Here is a 21,201-nt window from a genome sequence, read left to right as displayed (position 1 = left end):
GCATATCAGATCTGGTTTTGATCATTTGAACTGAATAAAAATCTAAAAAGCAAAATAATTGAAACAATTTTTGAAAATAAATAATCATTATAGAATCAAATAAAAATGAAAGTTAATATTACTTTATTCACTGGCCAGTTTTGCTTCAAGCTTAAAATTTACATTTCCTAATAATTAATAATATTATATATAATTATGTTGATCGATTTACATTAGTAGATCCAGGGAGGGGTGCACCTGGTGTGCGCCTCCCCCTAAAACCGTCCAAGTTTTTATTTCAATATAGGAGAAAAAAAAGTAATAAAACACGCCCAAAATGCACCATTTCGGACTAGAAGTTGTTAAAATTTTCTTTGGGGGGGGGGGGGAATTTTAAATAAGCCTGATACCCCCCTACCAATATTTCAAACCAAATAAATTTCAGTTCTGTCAGGTATGGGGCGCAAATCAAAAAGTTACGTTGCAAAGTCACACCCCCTCTAACGTTGAATATGGCCATGTCATTTAAATTAAAAACTATTAAAAATTAGAAACTTGTGATTTTGACAAGATAATTTTGCTTTCCTTTATAAATAATATCTTGTAGCCAAAAAAAGGGAAAAATCAAGTGTAGAAAACCAGCAGATCAAGTATTAAAGCAAGTTACACACAATGGGTACGAGGTACACACAATGGGTACTACACCTGACCACTCGACACCACTGTCTGATATGCTCTCGACACCGTTGTCTGGTATGCTTCACGGATCTACATGATTTATTTGTATCCCATCTGCTTAAATATCCGTATTCTTAACTGTAGCTTTCATACTGATTTAACCTATTTGAATATCAAATATCCTTTTAAGAAATCAGTTTTTTATTGGAAAAAACATGTTTTAAGAAATATAAAAAATTATCAAAACTTTTACAAATTCAATGAAAAAATATGTTTTCATCATTTGATAGCGTTCTAGTTATTGTTTATTTCGAAACTAATTTTATACATAGATAAACATCTCATCTTGTAAATTTACATGTTGAATTATTTATAAAAAGCTGGGAATCCATTATTGCTTATGTTACATGTAATTATGGAATCCCTGGAGTCATCATTAGACATTAATTTAACAATTTAATGAATTTCAGCTTGTCTATTTTTGTCAGAAAAAAAATTGTAGTGTTGTAATAACCTTGGTGCTGTTGTCATTTGTGTTAGTGTTGATATTGTTGTCAGAATCAGAATTGTTGTGTAAAAACTAAAACTTTGACCGTAAGAGTATAATTTAAATGCAAATTGGTTAACATGTTGCCTGGAATGACAACTAACACAAGGTTACCAAGGCCAATAACGCTGACTTTGATAAAAATTGAGTTATACCCCTTGTTTGCCTGAAAAAACAAGAACAGATGAGGGGTCACTCTCTCATTATTTGACGACATTTTTAAGTAATTTCATTCACAAACAAAACAAACTACTCATGAAGATCTACCACCCACAAAAATATCAGTTATATAATCCTGTTTTTGTATGCTTATAATTATTATTATTATTTTTAATATTATACTCTGTCGAACTCTACTTTTTGTATAAATTGAAGGAGAAAATAATTCAACTTTACAGAATGTTTTGCTCTCCTACTGATATTGAAAAATAAGAGAAAAATTTACCGTAAATGGCATATTAAATGCGCATGCCCTAATAGTCACGCTGGGGGTCTTTTACTGGTCTATTTTCTGATGCTGTAGCATGTCAACAAGGCTTTTCTTGACTTTTAAATACAAAAAAAATGCAAATCCGATGAAGAGCATCCTGTCTGCACCATATAGAGCACTATCTAAATCTGCTGAATGTCATTACATTAAAATTTTGATATAACAGGCATGTAACATTTAAAAAATTCCTTTATGCCACACCAATTTAATTTTGCATTTAACAGATTTTAGCTGCACAAAAATGGAGACAGGCGAGGGAAATAAAATAACTATAATATATGTAAAAAGTGGCAGGCAGTGAGTAATAGATAATAAGAATGAAAGCACTCAGCAATTTTAACTTATTTTCCCATTAAATTATAATTTTAAAAGGTAAATTACTAGTACCCCATGAAGTACTCTGACTGGCATTTTAAATGTTACTCTTGGAGTCTTTCCCAAATCATCCGAGACATATTATGATTTCTTTTACATCATTTGCAGTAAGAATATGTATTACAACAAAGCTTTTTGGGGCCATTGCATGTGACAATCATTCAGATTTAAAGCTTTTTTGTGGAGAAGTAGAGGCATTATTTTAAAATAAGAAAGAAAAGCATATTTATAAAAAACAAAAAAAGAACTATAGCAAACCCCGTCGAGAACGATACAATTCTTAAAATTCAGAGCTGTTGACACATCTCTGATTAATACCGGAGCCCCCTGGTCAACCTTAAAGTGGCACAGGGGTTTACCACACGTGGTATCTCCAAATATGTTTGGAAACTACGGAAATTTATATATGGCGATCTTATAATCATTGTGCTGGATTGGGATTGAATATTTGCATTTTACATTATTTTAAGCATTTAATTTGTTTGCTTTGATTAATAATGTGTTTATGTGTTTTTGTTTGTGCTGCCTGATGGGCTTTGATTGGTCTTATTTTGATTTGTAATTAAGGTATAGATTGTTTTATTAAGTGGTTAATTAAAGGAAATATATCATCAAGTTTCGATGAATTTGAAAGAGAAAAGTTAAGTTCTTAAAATAGATTGAACATGTTGAATATTAGTTCTACTTTCTTTTTGGGCTACTAAATAGTGTATAACTGCTTTTATCTATATAAGTGCTCTTTTTGATACATTTATAGCTCGTGGTGACGGCATATCAGATCTGGTTTTGATCATTTGAACTGAATAAAAATCTAAAAAGCAAAATAATTGAAACAATTTTTGAAAATAAATAATCATTATAGAATCAAATAAAAATGAAAGTTAATATTACTTTATTCACTGGCCAGTTTTGCTTCAAGCTTAAAATTTACATTTCCTAATAATTAATAATATTATATATAATTATGTTGATCGATTTACATTAGTAGATCCAGGGAGGGGTGCACCTGGTGTGCGCCTCCCCCTAAAACCGTCCAAGTTTTTATTTCAATATAGGAGAAAAAAAAAGTAATAAAACACGCCCAAAATGCACCATTTCGGACTAGAAGTTGTTAAAATTTTCTTTGGGGGGGGGAATTTTAAATAAGCCTGATACCCCCCTACCAATATTTCAAACCAAATAAATTTCAGTTCTGTCAGGTATGGGGCGCAAATCAAAAAGTTACGCTGCAAAGTCACACCCCCTCTAACGTTGAATATGGCCATGTCATTTAAATTAAAAACTATTAAAAATTAGAAACTTGTGATTTTGACAAGATAATTTTGCTTTCCTTTATAAATAATATCTTGTAGCCAAAAAAAGGGAAAAATCAAGTGTAGAAAACCAGCAGATCAAGTATTAAAGCAAGTTACACACAATGGGTACGAGGTACACACAATGGGTACTACACCTGACCACTCGACACCACTGTCTGATATGCTCTCGACACCGTTGTCTGGTATGCTTCACGGATCTACATGATTTATTTGTATCCCATCTGCTTAAATATCCGTATTCTTAACTGTAGCTTTCATACTGATTTAACCTATTTGAATATCAAATATCCTTTTAAGAAATCAGTTTTTTATTGGAAAAAACATGTTTTTTGAAATATAAAAAATTATCAAAACTTTTACAAATTCAATGAAAAAATATGTTTTCATCATTTGATAGCGTTCTAGTTATTGTTTATTTCGAAACTAATTTTATACATAGATAAACATCTCATCTTGTAAATTTACATGTTGAATTATTTATAAAAAGCTGGGAATCCATTATTGCTTATGTTACATGTAATTATGGAATCCCAGGAGTCATCATTAGACATTAATTTAACAATTTAATGAATTTCAGCTTGTCTATTTTTGTCAGAAAAAAAATTGTAGTGTTGTAATAACCTTGGTGCTGTTGTCATTTGTGTTAGTGTTGATATTGTTGTCAGAATCAGAATTGTTGTGTAAAAACTAAAACTTTGACCGTAAGAGTATAATTTAAATGCAAATTGGTTAACATGTTGCCTGGAATGACAACTAACACAAGGTTACCAAGGCCAATAACGCTGACTTTGATAAAAATTGAGTTATACCCCTTGTTTGCCTGAAAAAAACAAGAACAGATGAGGGGTCACTCTCTCATTATTTGACGACATTTTTAAGTAATTTCATTCACAAACAAAACAAACTACTCATGAAGATCTACCACCCACAAAAATATCAGTTATATAATCCTGTTTTTGTATGCTTATAATTATTATTATTATTTTTAATATTATACTCTGTCGAACTCTACTTTTTGTATAAATTGAAGGAGAAAATAATTCAACTTTACAGAATGTTTTGCTCTCCTACTGATATTGAAAAATAAGAGAAAAATTTACCGTAAATGGCATATTAAATGCGCATGCCCTAATAGTCACGCTGGGGGTCTTTTACTGGTCTATTTTCTGATGCTGTAGCATGTCAACAAGGCTTTTCTTGACTTTTAAATACAAAAAATGCAAATCCGATGAAGAGCATCCTGTCTGCACCATATAGAGCACTATCTAAATCTGCTGAATGTCATTACATTAAAATTTTGATATAACAGGCATGTAACATTTAAAAAATTCCTTTATGCCACACCAATTTAATTTTGCATTTAACAGATTTTAGCTGCACAAAAATGGAGACAGGCGAGGGAAATAAAATAACTATAATATATGTAAAAAGTGGCAGGCAGTGAGTAATAGATAATAAGAATGAAAGCACTCAGCAATTTTAACTTATTTTCCCATTAAATTATAATTTTAAAAGGTAAATTACTAGTACCCCATGAAGTACTCTGACTGGCATTTTAAATGTTACTCTTGGAGTCTTTCCCAAATCATCCGAGACATATTATGATTTCTTTTACATCATTTGCAGTAAGAATATATATTACAACAAAGCTTTTTGGGGCCATTGCATGTGACAATCATTCAGATTTAAAGCTTTTTTGTGGAGAAGTAGAGGCATTATTTTAAAATAAGAAAGAAAAGCATATTTATAAAAAACAAAAAAAGAACTATAGCAAACCCCGTCGAGAACGATACAATTCTTAAAATTCAGAGCTGTTGACACATCTCTGATTAATACCGGAGCCCCCTGGTCAACCTTAAAGTGGCACAGGGGTTTACCACACGTGGTATCTCCAAATATGTTTGGAAACTACGGAAATTTATATATGGCGATCTTATAATCATTGTGCTGGATTGGGATTGAATATTTGCATTTTACATTATTTTAAGCATTTAATTTGTTTGCTTTGATTAATAATGTGTTTATGTGTTTTTGTTTGTGCTGCCTGATGGGCTTTGATTGGTCTTATTTTGATTTGTAATTAAGGTATTGATTGTTTTATTAAGTGGTTAATTAAAGGAAATATATCATAAAGTTTCGATGAATTTGAAAGAGAAAAGTTAAGTTCTTAAAATAGATTGAACATGTTGAATATTAGTTCTACTTTCTTTTTGGGCTACTAAATAGTGTATAACTGCTTTTATCTATATAAGTGCTCTTTTTGATACATTTATAGCTCGTGGTGACGGCATATCAGATCTGGTTTTGATCATTTGAACTGAATAAAAATCTAAAAAGCAAAATAATTGAAACAATTTTTGAAAATAAATAATCATTATAGAATCAAATAAAAATGAAAGTTAATATTACTTTATTCACTGGCCAGTTTTGCTTCAAGCTTAAAATTTACATTTCCTAATAATTAATAATATTATATATAATTATGCCGTACCACCTTGATATAAATATTTATAACTGTTAACCAATGGAGAGATTTAATAGTCACATGATAACTCTGGACAAACACATGCACATAAACAAAGGAGGTAATTATTGAGGGTGGTCGAATTCGATTTAGGGTTTTGTCAGTTGTCAAAAATGCTTACTGCAAGCCAATTTATAACCATTATTATGCACAAGGCAATGGTAACCAAAGCCTACCCAGGTCCGGGGAATAGTGCGGATTTCGTCCTTCGGTACAGAAAATCCCGGGTAAAATTCTCGCCCTGCTGGTTAAAGCCCCGCAAAATGCCCCCGGTACCACAGGGACATCCTAGGTAAAGCCCATTCCCCACTATTTTCGGCGCGAAAACAAAACCACCACATACACTCGGCACTGCGGGGCCAAGTGGAAGGTAAAAATACAGCCTATTTACCCCGCTTTCCCTGGTATACCCCCGGGCCGGGTTGGGGGGGGGGGGGCTGATTACAATTGACTGATGCATTTGGCCATGATTGAACCTTTTTTTCATTTTCCCTTTCAGGGGTAAAGCCATATCCTCAGCTGATGCAAACGTCCTTATTGACCAATCGAAGCAGGAGATGATTGCAATTAAGAACAAGATGGAGAGCAACCGTAGCAAACAGGAAAATGAGCTTCACAAGCGTCTTAGTGACCTGAAGAAAAAGCGTCTCTCTGACCTATCGAAGGAACACATTGGGGAAATTAATGAGTATGACAGGAAGTGTAAAGAGATGCAGACAGACGGACCCGTAGGTGGGTGGAGGTTTATTATGCAAAATTTCGTTCGTCTGTACAATTCACAAATAAATCTAAAAAAAAAATTGTGTTTAAAACATTCTTTGGAGGCTAATAAAATATGCATTATAAAAAGTTGTTATTAAGCACTTTAATTTTCAATTGTTTAGCCTTTTAAGAAATATTAACTAACATTTTCCCACAAGATAAGGTTAAATTTGTCCTCGATATATTGACCTGAACCACAAAATAAGGTTTGTCCTCGAAATATTGACCTGCACAGAAGATTTTTGTAAACTTTAGAAAATAATATACTATTAAAGAAATTATGAATTACTTTCAAAATTGGTTATATAATATAAACCATGTTTAATATTTTACAGATCCGCTGACATATGCTGATGGAAGGTTGAAGCTATTGTCACAGCAGAGAGTGGAGCGTAACAATTTGGAGAACGAGATTGACACCAGTAACACACAAGAGCTTACAAAGATGCGAAGTGAGATGTGCACTCAGACGGAACAAGAGTTACGACATGTTGCCGATCATCTGAAAGAAAAACTTGACCGTATGTTATGTTTTTTAACATAACTCTAGATTGTATATAATTTTGTGTCATTTTGAGGTCTTCGAAAAAAAGTTGCCAGACTTTAACACAAAACCTAATACCATTATTAATTTATTTTGTGATCTCCTTTTTCAGCTGACCACCAATCTCAACTTGACCAGTTGCTCAGAGACCATGAAAGAGAGACGGCAGCTCTGCAGGTCAGTCAGGAGAAGAACAGGCAGAAAATGATGAGAAAACTGCAGGTATGACACATTTAATAGTTTTCACTCTTCCCGTGGCATGCAATGCTCATCTTTTAACTTTTCTGCCAATTTTTGTTGTGGGGGTGGGAGGGGGGGGGGGGGGTATGGTTTTGCTTTTAATTGTCTTTCTGCCTGTCTGATGTAAGATATTACTGTATTGAAATTTTACATGAATATTTCCATATTTATGAAAGCTAAAACAAATAAACTTTATAGCTGTATTATTTAATCAAGTGGAAGGTTTTAATTAAACTATTATATATTATTGGTTTGAAAGTTTATGTATAAGGTAGAGTGTTAGAGCCCTTGACAGGGAGGATTTTTTTATACTGTTTATATTTTCAAAAAGTATTTCACTGACAATTCTAGATCTTATGGTTAAAATCAGAATATTTGTAACTGACTAATTACCCAGTTAGCAAACTTGACCACTTTGTAACCGTATATTCATTGATAATAAAACACAATCCTAATGGCTTTGTTTAAAGGACCAAAAATAAGCAATTTTTCTAATGTCAGGATCGTCTAGAGGAGAGTCGAGAACAATGGAGCCAGCGCAAAGAGGCTGAGAAAATGGAGCAGGAACAACTCAGGGAATATGAGGACAATGTTGTCAGGTAGGTAGCTAATGTAATATGTCTTTCTAATGAGGCTAGAACAGAATTAGGGCATTGTTGATTCAGGTGGAGGTCATCTTGTTATGTTGCATAAAAACATTACTTATATGTTGTAAAGTTAAACATGCATATTATATAAGCATTTTCTATATTTTTGTTGCAAACATGTGTTTCTGGTTATTTGACTAGTGCTGGAAATATCAATCTTCCATCCCCGCTTTAGATAAGTCATGTGCAACAATGCACCTATTGTTAATATGTTCAGTAAACAATGATGCAAGTATATTGATATACCCAGGAAATAAGACAAACTGCAAATATTGATGCTTAAATCCCACCACTAGAGCAGGGATTTTTTTGAAACTGCTTGGGTCAGAGGTTTAAAAGAAAGCATAGAAATCCTTTAAATATGTCTGAACAAGTCTAATTCCCAGGGGGCAGTCCCACCAGGCCTAACACAATCATGCCTGTTGGGAATCACCTGCTGTCTTAAGTCCCCTCTTTTTAAATTTAGATCTTTTTATCAATATATAATGTATTTTACAGTAAGCTGGTGAACAGTCAGGTATCAATGTCAGATGATGAGAGGGCACGAATCATGAAAGAGCACGAGAAACAGATGGTCCAACTAGAAAATAGGTTTGCCTCTTTTATGAAAAAAATGTTACATTTAATGTAAATATTACATTTAATAATGATTATTGTTCAATTGTCAGCATTCCTTTCTGTACCGGTATGCTGAAGGAATATTTAACATGCAGAGTTCTGGTCTCCAAAGTAACAGAAAGAAAGAAAAGTTTATAAAAATAAGCAAGGTATTACTTTGCCAGACTTGTCATTGTCATTTTTGTTGATGACGCGTTTTTGTGTCCAATCAATAATTTTTGAATGACTTGGTATGCACGTTGATCATGGTGAATAGATGGCTCATGCTGATATTGGAGCTAAAAGGTCAAAGTTCATGGTCATGGTGTTTTCCCTACAGACCTCACATCAGATAAGTGGAATTCTAGTTTGAAATTGAATATGCTATAGCATGACTGATAGGTGAATGTTTAAAATGTCACTTTTCAAAACTTATGTATGTCTGTGTTTACTTCAGTTTGACACTGAACAAGCTGCGTCAGAAGCGTATGATAGAAGACAAGATTGCTCAGCGTCGGGCCGCACAGATGGAGAAACTTGGCCTTAAACAACACAAGGAGAAAGAGGTAGAACTGTCTTAAATATCAGACTTTTGAAAAAATACTATGAAACAAAACATTTAATCAGCACGATGTTGAGGATGTTTTGTACTGATAAAAAAACTTAAAGTATATGGCGTATTTGGTCCGACTGCATTTATGTATAGTGTAGGGTTTGATAATGATATACGTAAAATAATGTATTTGTGCTATATAAATATATTTTAGTCTTTTCCAAAAGCTGCCCTATGTTATAGAGATTGAGCTATAACTGTAACTAGTGGCTAAAAGCTGAAATATTTTCTGGATATGTGACATACGATACAAAACATGATATTTTTCATAAATGTATCAGCAATTATTTACGAAATTAAATTTTATCATCAGCAGTGTGCATGCGAATTAGCAATGGTTGAGGCTGGAGAATCATAGAAATTAGTTACAATTTTAGGCCACAGGCCTAAGGGGTTTAGTTCATGTATCTTTTTCACATTGTTGATCTTTTAAAGGCTCAGCGTCGAAAGATGGAGAACAACGCGGAGGAATCTGATGATGAAGATGCCCAGCGTAAGAAACTTGAACTGATGAAGGAGCATGTGGAACAAAAGATGGCCGTCCTTCAGGGACGCAAGATGGACTGGGACACAGAATTAGAGTCGGTGAGTTGGTCTGGTTAAGTATTGTTTTGTCTGAGCATGGTGATAATACTGCGCATGTGTTAGACTTAGTTTCAAATTTGCCAAAAATGAAATCATTTAAGGAGTCATGAAAACTGAGATAGAATTATTAAATGTTTTTGCAGAGAAAAAAATATGAAGGATATTTCTTTTATATTCTGCCAAAAATAATGTTTAATTACAATTTTACCACAACCAAGACAACACGTTTGATTTTATGCAAACAATGGGCTTTTTATAATATCATCCATTCCCATATCTATCTTTATTTGTTGTATCTTTTTTAGACATTTTACTCAATCTTTATCATTTTGTCATCCCCATATTTCAGATCCGGGTAGAAATGCTGAAGGAGAGATCTGCAGCCCTCAAGGATCAGGAGGAAAAACTGGGAGCTCTTGTGGCAGGACTTCAATTGTCCAAGGCTAAAGAGGTAATAACATAATGAAATTTTGCAGTGCCTAAAGGCCTAGATTTAGTCTTAACTATTCTGGCTCCAATTTCTCGAAACTTCTTAAGTACCTTATAACAGGATTAAGCTAATCTCACTATTTTTGTTGTTCCATAAAATGTGTTATATTTACTTCTTCAAGAATTTTTTAGAAATTATGTAGAAATAATCTGTATGAATATCAGAATAAACCATTTTTCATTTATCAAAATCCATTTTCAGTATGTATTTTGGCTAATTGAAATAAGCGACTTAAGCCAGTTAAGCTTAAGAAGTTTCGAGAAATCGGGGCCAGGTCTAATTAGTCCCCTACCTGTTTTGCTGTCAAGGGAATCAAGGTTTCCTCTATGTTCATTCTTTCTAAAGAACTTGACGCTGCAATAAATCAGGAGGTATGAAATCTAGGTTAATAAAGCTGGATTTTTCAATAATTAGAGGATTATGCATGTAAGTTGAATAAAAAGTTGGAAAAAATTGTGGTTGCTATGGCAACTAACTAGTGAAAATACCAATTTTTTGACTGGATATTAGCATAAAAAAATAAAATAAAAGCTACATTCATAAATCTTGGTGTGAAAGGAAGGCCATAATGAGACTATGTATGTCTTTTTTGTGAGATAAAAATATGGTTGCTATGGCAATGGAAATAGTGAATATAACACTTTTTAACTTAATAATGGCATAACTCTTAAAGTAATATTTCCAAATACACCCACAAAAAAGTGTTGAAATACACTCTCATATTTTATTGATCCCATGATTACAAAATTGAATATAGACTCGGATATGTATTTTTTTATAATCATTAAAATCAAGGAACTAAAAAAATCAGCTTTATTTCATTTAGTTTACAAAAATATATTCAAATGATAATAAAACATTCAAAAAGTAATTCAGCAGAATGCACCATCTGTGCTCTGTTAAAGGAAGGATACAGTGGAATGAAGATTGCAATTTTGAGTCTGAACTTAGACTTGAGACTGTTTGTACAGATGTTGCTGTAGATAATAACAGGTCATAACAGACTAGAACAGATTTTCAACTCCATTTATTTCCAGCTTGCAAAGATCGAAGAACAGCAGAGAGCGATCCACAACCTGAAGACTAACCTGATAGATGACTTGAACTCTCGAGGAGTGTTGACTGATCCGGAGACACAGGCTGTGATTAAACGACATCAAGAGGTAAGGAAATCGGATACTATAAATAACTACGTTAGGAGTGTCAAAGGAGTTGGGATGGAGCATAGGGGATAAAGCTGCACTCTCACAGAACATTTTGACTTTTTTTTATTTGTTGTCTTGGAATGATCCAATTTTTGCGAAAAATCCATGGAAACCAGTTATATAAGACTGCTGGGAAAAAAAAAGATAGTTGATTTTTATATTTAAGTTCAAAAATTGGTATTTTATGCATTTTTTTATACCAATAGTAACGGTTTAAGCCATAAAACATTAATTTTCGAACGAAAATATGAACATCTGCGATCTGATCTTCTGTCAGCAGTCTCAAACCATTGGTTTGCAGATATTTATGCAAAACTTTGCTCTTTCCAAGACCGCAAATAAAAAAGTGTAAAAATGGTATATCTGTGAGAGTGCAGCTTTAAGTTGGGGTTGAGATATAGACAACTTTGACATTGTGGATGTTTTGTCTAATCCGGAGACACAGGCTGTTATTAGTTGACATGAGGTATGGAAATGGGAAAAATAACTGGTTTGGGAGTGTCAGTGGAATTTCTGGCGGAGGAGTGGGGTCTTCTTGGGATGGAGATATAGACAGCTTGAACCATTTCAGGCATCTGTCTGATTCCGAGACACTGGCAGATTGATGACTCATCAAGTGTTTTTGAGAAATCCTGAAACCTTCTACTTATATCTTAATGGATAACTTGATTAAAAGGTAATGGGATGGAAATGGATTATTATAAGGGTCAGAGTGTGAAATAGGCTGGAGTTAGGTTGGGGCTGGTTTGATGAAGAAGGTGTTTTTGATAAATCCTGAAGCACAGGCTATCAACAACTACCACCTGGTGTAATTTGATTGGAAAATAAAAAGAAAAAACAGCAGCACTAATTAGAACTACTGGTATAGGTCTTAAACTTATTGTTGTATTGATTTGATTTAATGAAAGAACATTTTAAAGCAGCATGTGACTTTCATGAAAGTGAAATGAAGTAAATGATTGTCTAGCACAAAACATTGACTATGTGCATGTTGTTACAGGAACAAGAAGTTTTGAACCAAAGGCTGGATGGTCAGAGACTGCAGCAAGAACAGGTCAGTGTTTAGTGTCAATGTGGTACATGTAGCAGACGATTTAAATGATGTATGATTTAAATTGTGAGTTTAGAGGTGTACTAGGCGATGTTTATTTAGTGTGCATAAACCTGAATAAACATCACTTCATTATGTGCCACACACAAAATGAATGTGTTTAAATCACAGTCATTAAAGGTAGTCACATAAAACTGTGACATTATGTGTATAATGTATAGAAGGTCCATCACTCTGGCAGGCTCATCTATTAGGCATGACCAATATAAAATATCAAGTATGATGTTCCTGGTTGCAAGTGTTCTGTAGTAATAAAACGGAAAAGTTTTTTCAACTCAAAATCACTGCGACCTTGACATTTGACCTACTGATCCAAATATCAATAGGGGTCATCAAGTAGTCATCAGTCTGGCTTAAGTATTTGTTGAGTTTCAGCTTTTAATCAATGTTGGAATTTGGAATGTAGTGCAACTTAACCATACCATTTAAATAATCGTTTTAGATTCTACGTCAAAAGCTCCAAATGCGACTTCAGCAGAGGGAAAAATCGATGGTACAAAAACAAGATGAGGAGCTGAAAATGCTGGTGGCCCCAAATAAGACCGCTGCCAAGATTAAGAAGATGCTTATGATCCATAACCATATGGTGGCAATGGAGAAAATGAGGTGAATAAATACGTGAAATATGTAAAATTTCAGTGGCCAAAATAAAAAAAATAGCACAAGAACACAAGCCCTGCAATTGTTTGCTTAAAATTTGAATTTTTGCATTTCGCTTTACTTAAATGATCTTTTGCTTGTTTTTGATTACTGTTTTTTTTTTTGTGTGTTTTTTAATTCTTTTTCTTATTGTTGAATTTCATGTTTATCCCTGCACAGGAACCAGCTAGAACGGGAGATCAGTCAGACCCTTGAGCAGGTGCGGTATGAGTATGAGGTGTGCAAACGACGTGCCATTCAGGACCAGGTAAAGAGATATGTAAAACTTATTGTCAGCGTAAGATGCAATGTATATCTTGACCAAGAAAGTGCATATATAAAACATGTGGAGTTGTGGACCATGTAAGAGGATATGTAAAACTTGGACACATAGGGCATATATGAAATGTCTGGACTGTCCTAGGGGATACTGGTATGTAAAACTTGTGGACCAGGTAACTGAATATGAAAAACCTTGTATGGAAAGTATATGAGTATAAACTTGCAAGGAATTTGTTTTGTATGTTACTAACTGCCTAACACATTGTCATTGGAAATGGAACTATTGTTGATGTAAATTAACTCTGGTATTAATTCATTTTCAAATATAACTAGTAATACTGCTTTATATATTTATATATATTTATTGCATCATTGTAGGAAATGGAGTTTATTGCGGGCCTGACGCGAGTAGGCACAATACCGAAGGAAGAACTGGAGTCTGTGATACAGACACTGTACCCTGGCAAGTCTGAGCAAGAGCTTCAAGAAATACTCAACAAGATTTTCGACCCGAAACTGCAGACTAACAAACCACCAATGGATCATGCACAGGCGTAAGTTATGCTGCCAAAAATATTGTAGGTTACCGGTAGTCTGAAATAGTTGCCCTCTATATTTTGTGTGTGTATTAAATCACATTTCTTTTAAAAAAAAAAAAAGAATAAAAAAAATAAAATTGAATGATAGGTTATATAACCATATATAAAAAAAAATGAATATAAGATGTGTTAAAATTAGGGGGAAATTAACTTTAATTTTTAAGCAGCATTATGATAGCTGTAGCTTATATTAATTAACATATTTTTTGACGCCATCTCTTTTCATTCATTCGGATTGACTGTGCTCTGACATTGCCTCAGGTTAAAATATATTATGCCTAAAGTGGCCACAGTACATATAGTTTATTGTCGAAACTACTGCATTTTATATACCAAATCGCATATCTATCAAGTTTTACAGTCAACTTCAGAATGATTATTTACTTTATTGGCTGGAATCATACACTATACTTTTATTATGTTCATTCTTTTTTATTAGGTTTGTGTTTAGCTCTAACCCAAGATTTTTACATTATTTTCTTCTCCCCCTTCACCATGTACAGGAGCCACCTTTTGAGTCGAGTGAAGAATTCTCAAGCCAACCCGCCGCCCTTTCTGCGCCGAACTTCATCCATCAGCCAGCAAAGGTAACATTCTTCCCCATTTCAAGCATATCTAGAGCAGATCGTTTTCATATAATTGTATGCTTTTTCCCTTTAGTTACCTGCTTTCATAGTAACATGTTTGTCCTCATAGATGTACATACCCAGATAAATTGGTAGGGGTAGGGGCGGGGAATATTTTCTGGGTATTTCGTCAGATTTTTGGATTTGGACTATGCGTTACCTGACTTAACACTTGTAAAATGCAGCTTATACTTTTGAAAACATTGTATTTATATTTGCGCTCTCACATCTGAAGTTTATTTATGGGACAGAAAGTACTAACACTACATTGGATTGAAAAGGGCTGATGCATGTTGCATCAGCCAGAATTTATTTTTAACAGGACTGTGTATTTACTGCCATTTTGCTTCAACCACTCCTGTTGATGTCTTTTATATAAGGCACTACCCTATTGTACTGGGGTAGGTAACCGTAATATGAAATAATTGAAATTTTTGGTTAATAATTGGCATGCCGGGGGCAGGGGTAAATTTGACACCCACAAGGCACACCTGTTAGGACAAATATGTTATGCTAGTTGTTTGTTCTTGGAAAACTTACCATGTTTAATATGTAAAACATTTTTATTCCCCATTCAAATTGAATCATGATGTGTTTTTTTATAATTGTATTCAATTTAATATTTACAAATATTCTTAATTGTTGTTGCTTAACTTATGTGCTAGTTTTGTGAATTTTAAGCAATAAATATCTCTGCTTCTAAATATTTTGTATACAGATTCTCCCCTTCAGATTACCCCTTGCTTGTTTTTATTGGGAAAAAAATTAATCAGTTTTTTAATAACAATTCCAATCATGACAAGGACCCAAATCCAATTATTTCCTTTGAACAATGAAGTTTTTCAAACACATTTGATTTAATCTAAGCAGATGATTTGTCTTTAAATGTGTTATTTTCTCGTTGGTTTTTGACGAAAAAAGTCGAGATATTGTGATACCCTTCAGGTGTTTTTTTGGAGTCAGTTACATGCAATACTTTAACCTCAGTAAAACTCAAATAGCCACGCAAAATTATCAAATGAAACTTGGTACACATGTTAGGAGAGACAATTCATTTATGTGTAGCAAGGCCCATAACTCTTCCCTAAATCTTCCCTAAAAAGTGCTTTTGTAGTTAATGCTTCCTGGGAATGGGGAACAAAGTGCAGTTATGTCACATGGCTAACATGCTTGTTTGATACCAGGGCAGATAAACCACACATGTGTCTCATTATTGCAGCCTTACAGTAACAGCAAGGGAGATAACTGTTCATGAAGCAGAGTAAGCCCCCTTTAGGTTCGGGAATATTTTTACACAGTTCTCTGTTGAGTCTTTTCCCACATCAATTGTAGATTCTTCCACTTATCTTTTAAAATCTTAAATCAGGGAGCAGAATACGCTTAACTTGTATTCATTATTGAACATGTTGTTCATTAGCAACCTTACCAAAATAAATATGTTTAAAGTAAACTCTTAGATCTTTCATTGAAATGCCTTTTCCATCAAGTTTTGAGCATATATTAGTTTTACATAAGGAGAATGAGTAAAAGTAGATTGAAAATGTCTACTTAAATTGGACAATAATTAGTTTAAGTTAACCCAGGGTTTTAAACACAATTGTATATGCTTAATTAATTTGTATTCAATTTAGGAATGAATTTTGTGATTGATGTCATTATCGGGGTACATGTCAACACAGTTGGGCTGGTTAAAGTGTGTTTTATCCAAAGGACTCCATGTGTACTTTTACCAGCCCAACTGTGTTCATTTCCCCGACAATGACATGCAATCATTTCTTATATTTACACCAATATCTCATTATTTCTTTCCAGAATTGTTAAAAAAAATACTTTTGGAAAACCTTACAGTAATGCATTCAGTTTATCAAATGACATCACAACAAGCAGGAATATTTAACAAATTAAAAACACTCTTGAAAGTGAAAATGAAAAGTATACATTTATCAAACCGTAAATTAACACTTTTCAATATGTTGATTCAAGTTTTTCATGACCTGCTGACACAAACAATCACAAAATAAACAATTTAATTAAATTAAATTGAGTTCATCAGTATAGGTATTCTCAATTCCTGAAGGCCGTTCATTTAAGGAATGGAAGTTGAGGTGTAAATATTTGTTCTTGAGGAGAAAATATTTTAAAAAGTGGCTGATTTATGACTGTGATAATTAAATTTCAGTGAACCAAGTGAAAGTAAGAATATTTCTGTTGTATTTCCGGACTAAAATGTGCAATAACTGTCATATCAAGTAAAATCTTTTTAACCTTCTTTTATTAGTCACATCTGGGAGTAGGATTTGTTATTGGTCCCAGGTCACATAGTTAAAAACTCTGACAAAACTATTTTGTCATTTAATTGCATGCATCAGTTTATTAACAGTTTAATTTTCAATATATGCAAGAAACTGTTCAATAAAAAAGTAAAAAAAAATCATGTTTGGACCTATATTATTTTTATCTACATTAATATGTACATGTAGTAAATAACCTTTGCTGTAATAATATTTATAAAAAAAAAAATTGTGCTCATCGCCAGTCAATTCTTGAACATAAGGTTGCAATCTAGCTGTGTTAAATATAATGCCACAGTTGCCAAAACATATAAAAAAAATACCAATGACCAAAATTCAACTCAAAATTTCCAATGATCTAGGCATCATGGGAAACCTCAGTATTGCATTTACACTTTATTTATACCATGGGAGAATTGACTAAGAAAATCTTGTTTCATGAAAAAAATTAATGAGGTGGGGAAAAAACTCTTCGTCCAAGAAATCACTTGTTACAATTCAATTGAATTCTCTTCAACTTACAGGATTAATCATACAGGGCTTTCGTTACTCAATGAAAATTAAGAAACAAACCCATGACATATTTTCAAAAGCTTAAATCTCCAAGAGGTCCCATTCTGCGCCAATGAAACTGCCTCATTAATTATTAATCATAATGAGTTTTTTTCTAGTGAAATGTCATCTGCTTCACTTTCCAATATATTTCCCCTTTTTTCTGATCACATGTGAGATTTTTCTGTACCTACCCTTTGTGTTGTGGCGCTCTGCTTTAGAACAGACTCCTTTGTTTCCTTAGCAACATGCACTTTCTTGCTCTGAGTGATATTTGCTCCTTTTAAATGTCTTTCTGAATATATGTACAGCAAGATTAATAGAGCAAATTCCCGGTAACACCAATACTATTGTCGATAAATTGTTTGCTTTGCTTTAAAAGTTTTAACAGCTACGTTGAACAATAATAAATACCTGATATCTTCTTTATTTAACATGAACTGATTGTTTTTTGTTTTCTTTTGAGACAGCTGATGAAGGAATTTTGAAATTAAAAGGCATGATGCAAAAAATATTTTTAATAAACATTTCTCAACTTCAGGTCGCCCCGTAAGCCGAGAAAACAGCGAAGCAATGACCAATTCAACCCTGGTCTAGAACAACAACAGCATTATGATATGGATCATTACGAGGATAATTCCCGCTTCCGCCCGAGCAGTCGCCAGTTTGAAGATCAACCTCGATTCCCTCATCCTGCAGCTAGAAGATCACTTGGCAATTCAACAGGTTTCAGCGTAGAAGATCGCCAATCTTATGATCAAGCACCCCACCCACTTGAAGAAAGCTATTCATCTACTCGTCAAAATGGTTACGCCAACAGGCAACCAGTCGTTGAAGAAGACAATGACATTGCCACGGCAATGTATGTCTCGGGCGACCAACGGCAACCCCCTTCGAAATTACCTCCCCTTGAACCTACTGGCAGGAGGAAAAAGAAGAAAAAGAAATTTTTAAAGAAAGTTGCTCAAGATTCACCCAGACATCATGATGATGATGATGACTTTTAGCTCATTTACCGAATTGTAGATTAATTCATCGATGAATATTAAAATATTTTTGTATGACATGAACTATATTTGACCTTTATATAGTGTAGTTTAGCCAAACTCAATAATATCTTCCGTCCATGAATACTCAAGTGATTTTTAAGTCTTTTACATTTTTGTCTTTAAAAAAACAACACGAGTACATTGAAATTGTGTATAGAGTGGTTGTTATACATGTTATCATTTTATCACTCACTGGTTGAAATACCCAAAATTGTTTCATTATTCTGTCATACCAAAAGTAAGTAAATATGACTTGAAAAATGAAAATTTACTGAAATAATTTATAAGCGGAAAAATAAACTATATGACAATTTTTTTACAAATTACAGGGAAGATATTTAACCCGGATTACATGTACATTTAAGTGCAAAATTTATTAGATGTTATCCATTTTACTTGTATGAGTAGATTTTAGCCTTAGTGAGTGACCAATACCTGCAGTTTAAAACAATTACATCACCAATTCACCATGTATCTTACAGATTCGTGTTAAGTCTTTTACACTGTGGGCCGATTGTTTAGAACGTTGGTAAAGTTAAAAACATGATTAAGGACATAGTTGTTAACTTAAAAAGGTGAAATATTTAATGATGTACTCATTTATTTTCATAATTAACAAGTACAGCTGAAAAAGTTGTCACAAATCTTTTTAGAAATACTGCAGATCATAAGTGTATCCGTGAAACGTCCAGGGTAGCAAAGATTTGAAAGTTAACAATGATGATGTTAACAACGTCATTAACTTTTAAAAAAGTACTGAACAATTGGGCCAGTGTGTTATTTCTTATTTGTTATTGATATTATTCATTATGCATCTTATTCTGTTGTTGTTAATCTTAGTTTTAAAAGGATCTTTTATATATTTACCATATTATACCAGTAAACCTATACATACATGTACTTGATAAATGGAGCCTTTTCATCACTCCATTTCTTACCAATCATGACTTGTTTTAATTATACTCATTACACTCTTGTTCTTAAATTTTTCAATACCAGTAAATTTTGATTCTTGATTATACATTTTACTAACAGCACTGTGAATTAAGATTTATATTAATAATGATCATTTTGCTGTACAGAAAACCATTTCTCACCGACACCAAAATAAACATTGTGTTGAATGAATTACAAGCACATTCCTTTTTTTATACAGTTGAACTATTTTGCTCATTTTTTTTATATTTTTGTATTAAAGTATTATCCTAGCCTTGGGTTCATCTCTCAAATGTAAAAATGTGAATTTAGACAATAACTTGATTAGATACCACAGTATGTTTACATGTTACCACAGTATGTTTACATGCTACCACAGTATGTTTACATGTTACCTGTGATAAATAATGCGCATGTGTAGCAATTCCAAAGACTCTTAAATAACTTTATTTTTTTTATTATTTATTTACTTTCATTGACAAAAATAGATGAGCTTGAGATTGGGTTGTTTAACAGTTATTGTGATATTTTTATTTTTTTAAGTTTCTTTTAAATGTTGTCTTCATGTTGTGCCAAAGGTGCAGATATGATTTTTTTGGTTCTTCAGAAAACTGATTGTTTTTACACACAATTTATTACTTTACTTTTATATGTTAACCATTGTTAAATGTACTAGTTTGGTGAAATGTGCTTATGTATCTGTGATAAGTTTTATCAGGGCTGTTTCACTTGGTAACTAGTTTAGTAGAAAAGAATAGCTTTTTTTCTCTATTCACATGTTTCTATCTATTCTGTTAAATTTTTATACACAAGTATAATAAATGAAAAAAATAATAAAGTAGATTCTCAGAGGACCAGTTTTTTTATATATTTACCATATAAATTATCAGGATTTAAACACAAAACCTTAACCTTCACCTTCATAGTGTAAACTTGACCCTTTTTGTGTGACCTTGACCTTTACACTGTTAGTGTGTCCCCGACCTTTGCTAGTCTCTAGTTATGAGACCTTGATCTTCTTAGTCAGACATTGACCATTGCTGTACCAACATGATGCGTCCTAAAAAGCAGCAGAAGAAAGTTGTTCTAAAATGCTCTAACGTTTGTCAATTACAGTAAAATTATGTAAAACACTTCACGGGTCATTACTCTGGAGTGACTGAGGCGATATGGCTAGTTAGTTAACCTGACCAAAATATTCTGCCCATACACATTCTGGGCAAATTTTGTGATGATTGGATAAAGGCTTCTTAAGTTATTGATCGGGCAAGACTGATTTGAGGTAATTTCTATAATTGAAGGGTAATAAATCTTGAGTGACTAAAGCAATATGGCTTGTTAATAACTTGTCCAAGATATTATGCCAATACGCATTCTGACCAAATTTGGTGATGATTGGACAATGGCTTCTTAAGTTATTGTTGGAACCAAATACTGAATGCACACCCGATCGGTCGCCTGTACGCCGCAGATACATCCTGTTCTGTGAACAGGAGTATGAAAACTAGAAAAATACTTATGCTT

At 33.1% G+C, this 21,201-nt stretch overlaps 1 protein-coding gene across 4 annotated transcripts in view; it reads left to right on the top strand.

Annotated features, from left to right (window-relative positions):
• Window positions 1-20,529, top strand: part of LOC128212296 (trichohyalin-like) — a 46,709-nt gene extending 26,180 nt beyond the window's left edge. Inside the window, exons 15-31 of one of the 4 annotated variants that reach the window (XM_052917677.1) lie at window positions 6,409-6,641; window positions 7,007-7,192; window positions 7,328-7,437; window positions 7,957-8,054; window positions 8,601-8,693; window positions 9,157-9,265; window positions 9,748-9,897; window positions 10,247-10,348; window positions 11,425-11,550; window positions 12,593-12,646; window positions 13,146-13,309; window positions 13,523-13,610; window positions 14,003-14,178; window positions 14,727-14,810; window positions 16,069-16,110; window positions 17,029-17,042; window positions 18,234-18,424. In XM_052917677.1, the coding sequence (XP_052773637.1) occupies window positions 6,409-6,641; window positions 7,007-7,192; window positions 7,328-7,437; window positions 7,957-8,054; window positions 8,601-8,693; window positions 9,157-9,265; window positions 9,748-9,897; window positions 10,247-10,348; window positions 11,425-11,550; window positions 12,593-12,646; window positions 13,146-13,309; window positions 13,523-13,610; window positions 14,003-14,178; window positions 14,727-14,810; window positions 16,069-16,110; window positions 17,029-17,042; window positions 18,234-18,289 (1,885 nt within the window). In that variant the 3' untranslated portion in view covers window positions 18,290-18,424. Of the gene's footprint in view, window positions 1-6,408; window positions 6,642-7,006; window positions 7,193-7,327; window positions 7,438-7,956; window positions 8,055-8,600; window positions 8,694-9,156; window positions 9,266-9,747; window positions 9,898-10,246; window positions 10,349-11,424; window positions 11,551-12,592; window positions 12,647-13,145; window positions 13,310-13,522; window positions 13,611-14,002; window positions 14,179-14,726; window positions 14,811-16,068; window positions 16,111-17,028; window positions 17,043-18,233 lie in introns of all 4 variants that reach the window. The other 3 variants (XM_052917675.1, XM_052917678.1, XM_052917676.1) reach the window with 3 other exon arrangements.
• The last annotated feature ends 672 nt before the right edge of the window (window positions 20,530-21,201 follow it).

The sequence above is a fragment of the Mya arenaria genome, chromosome 12 (assembly GCF_026914265.1).
Source record: "Mya arenaria isolate MELC-2E11 chromosome 12, ASM2691426v1".
Classification (NCBI taxonomy): domain Eukaryota; kingdom Metazoa; phylum Mollusca; class Bivalvia; order Myida; family Myidae; genus Mya; species Mya arenaria.
The sequence above is the reverse complement of the archived record's forward strand: the minus strand, read 5'-3'. Positions and strand labels throughout refer to the sequence as shown.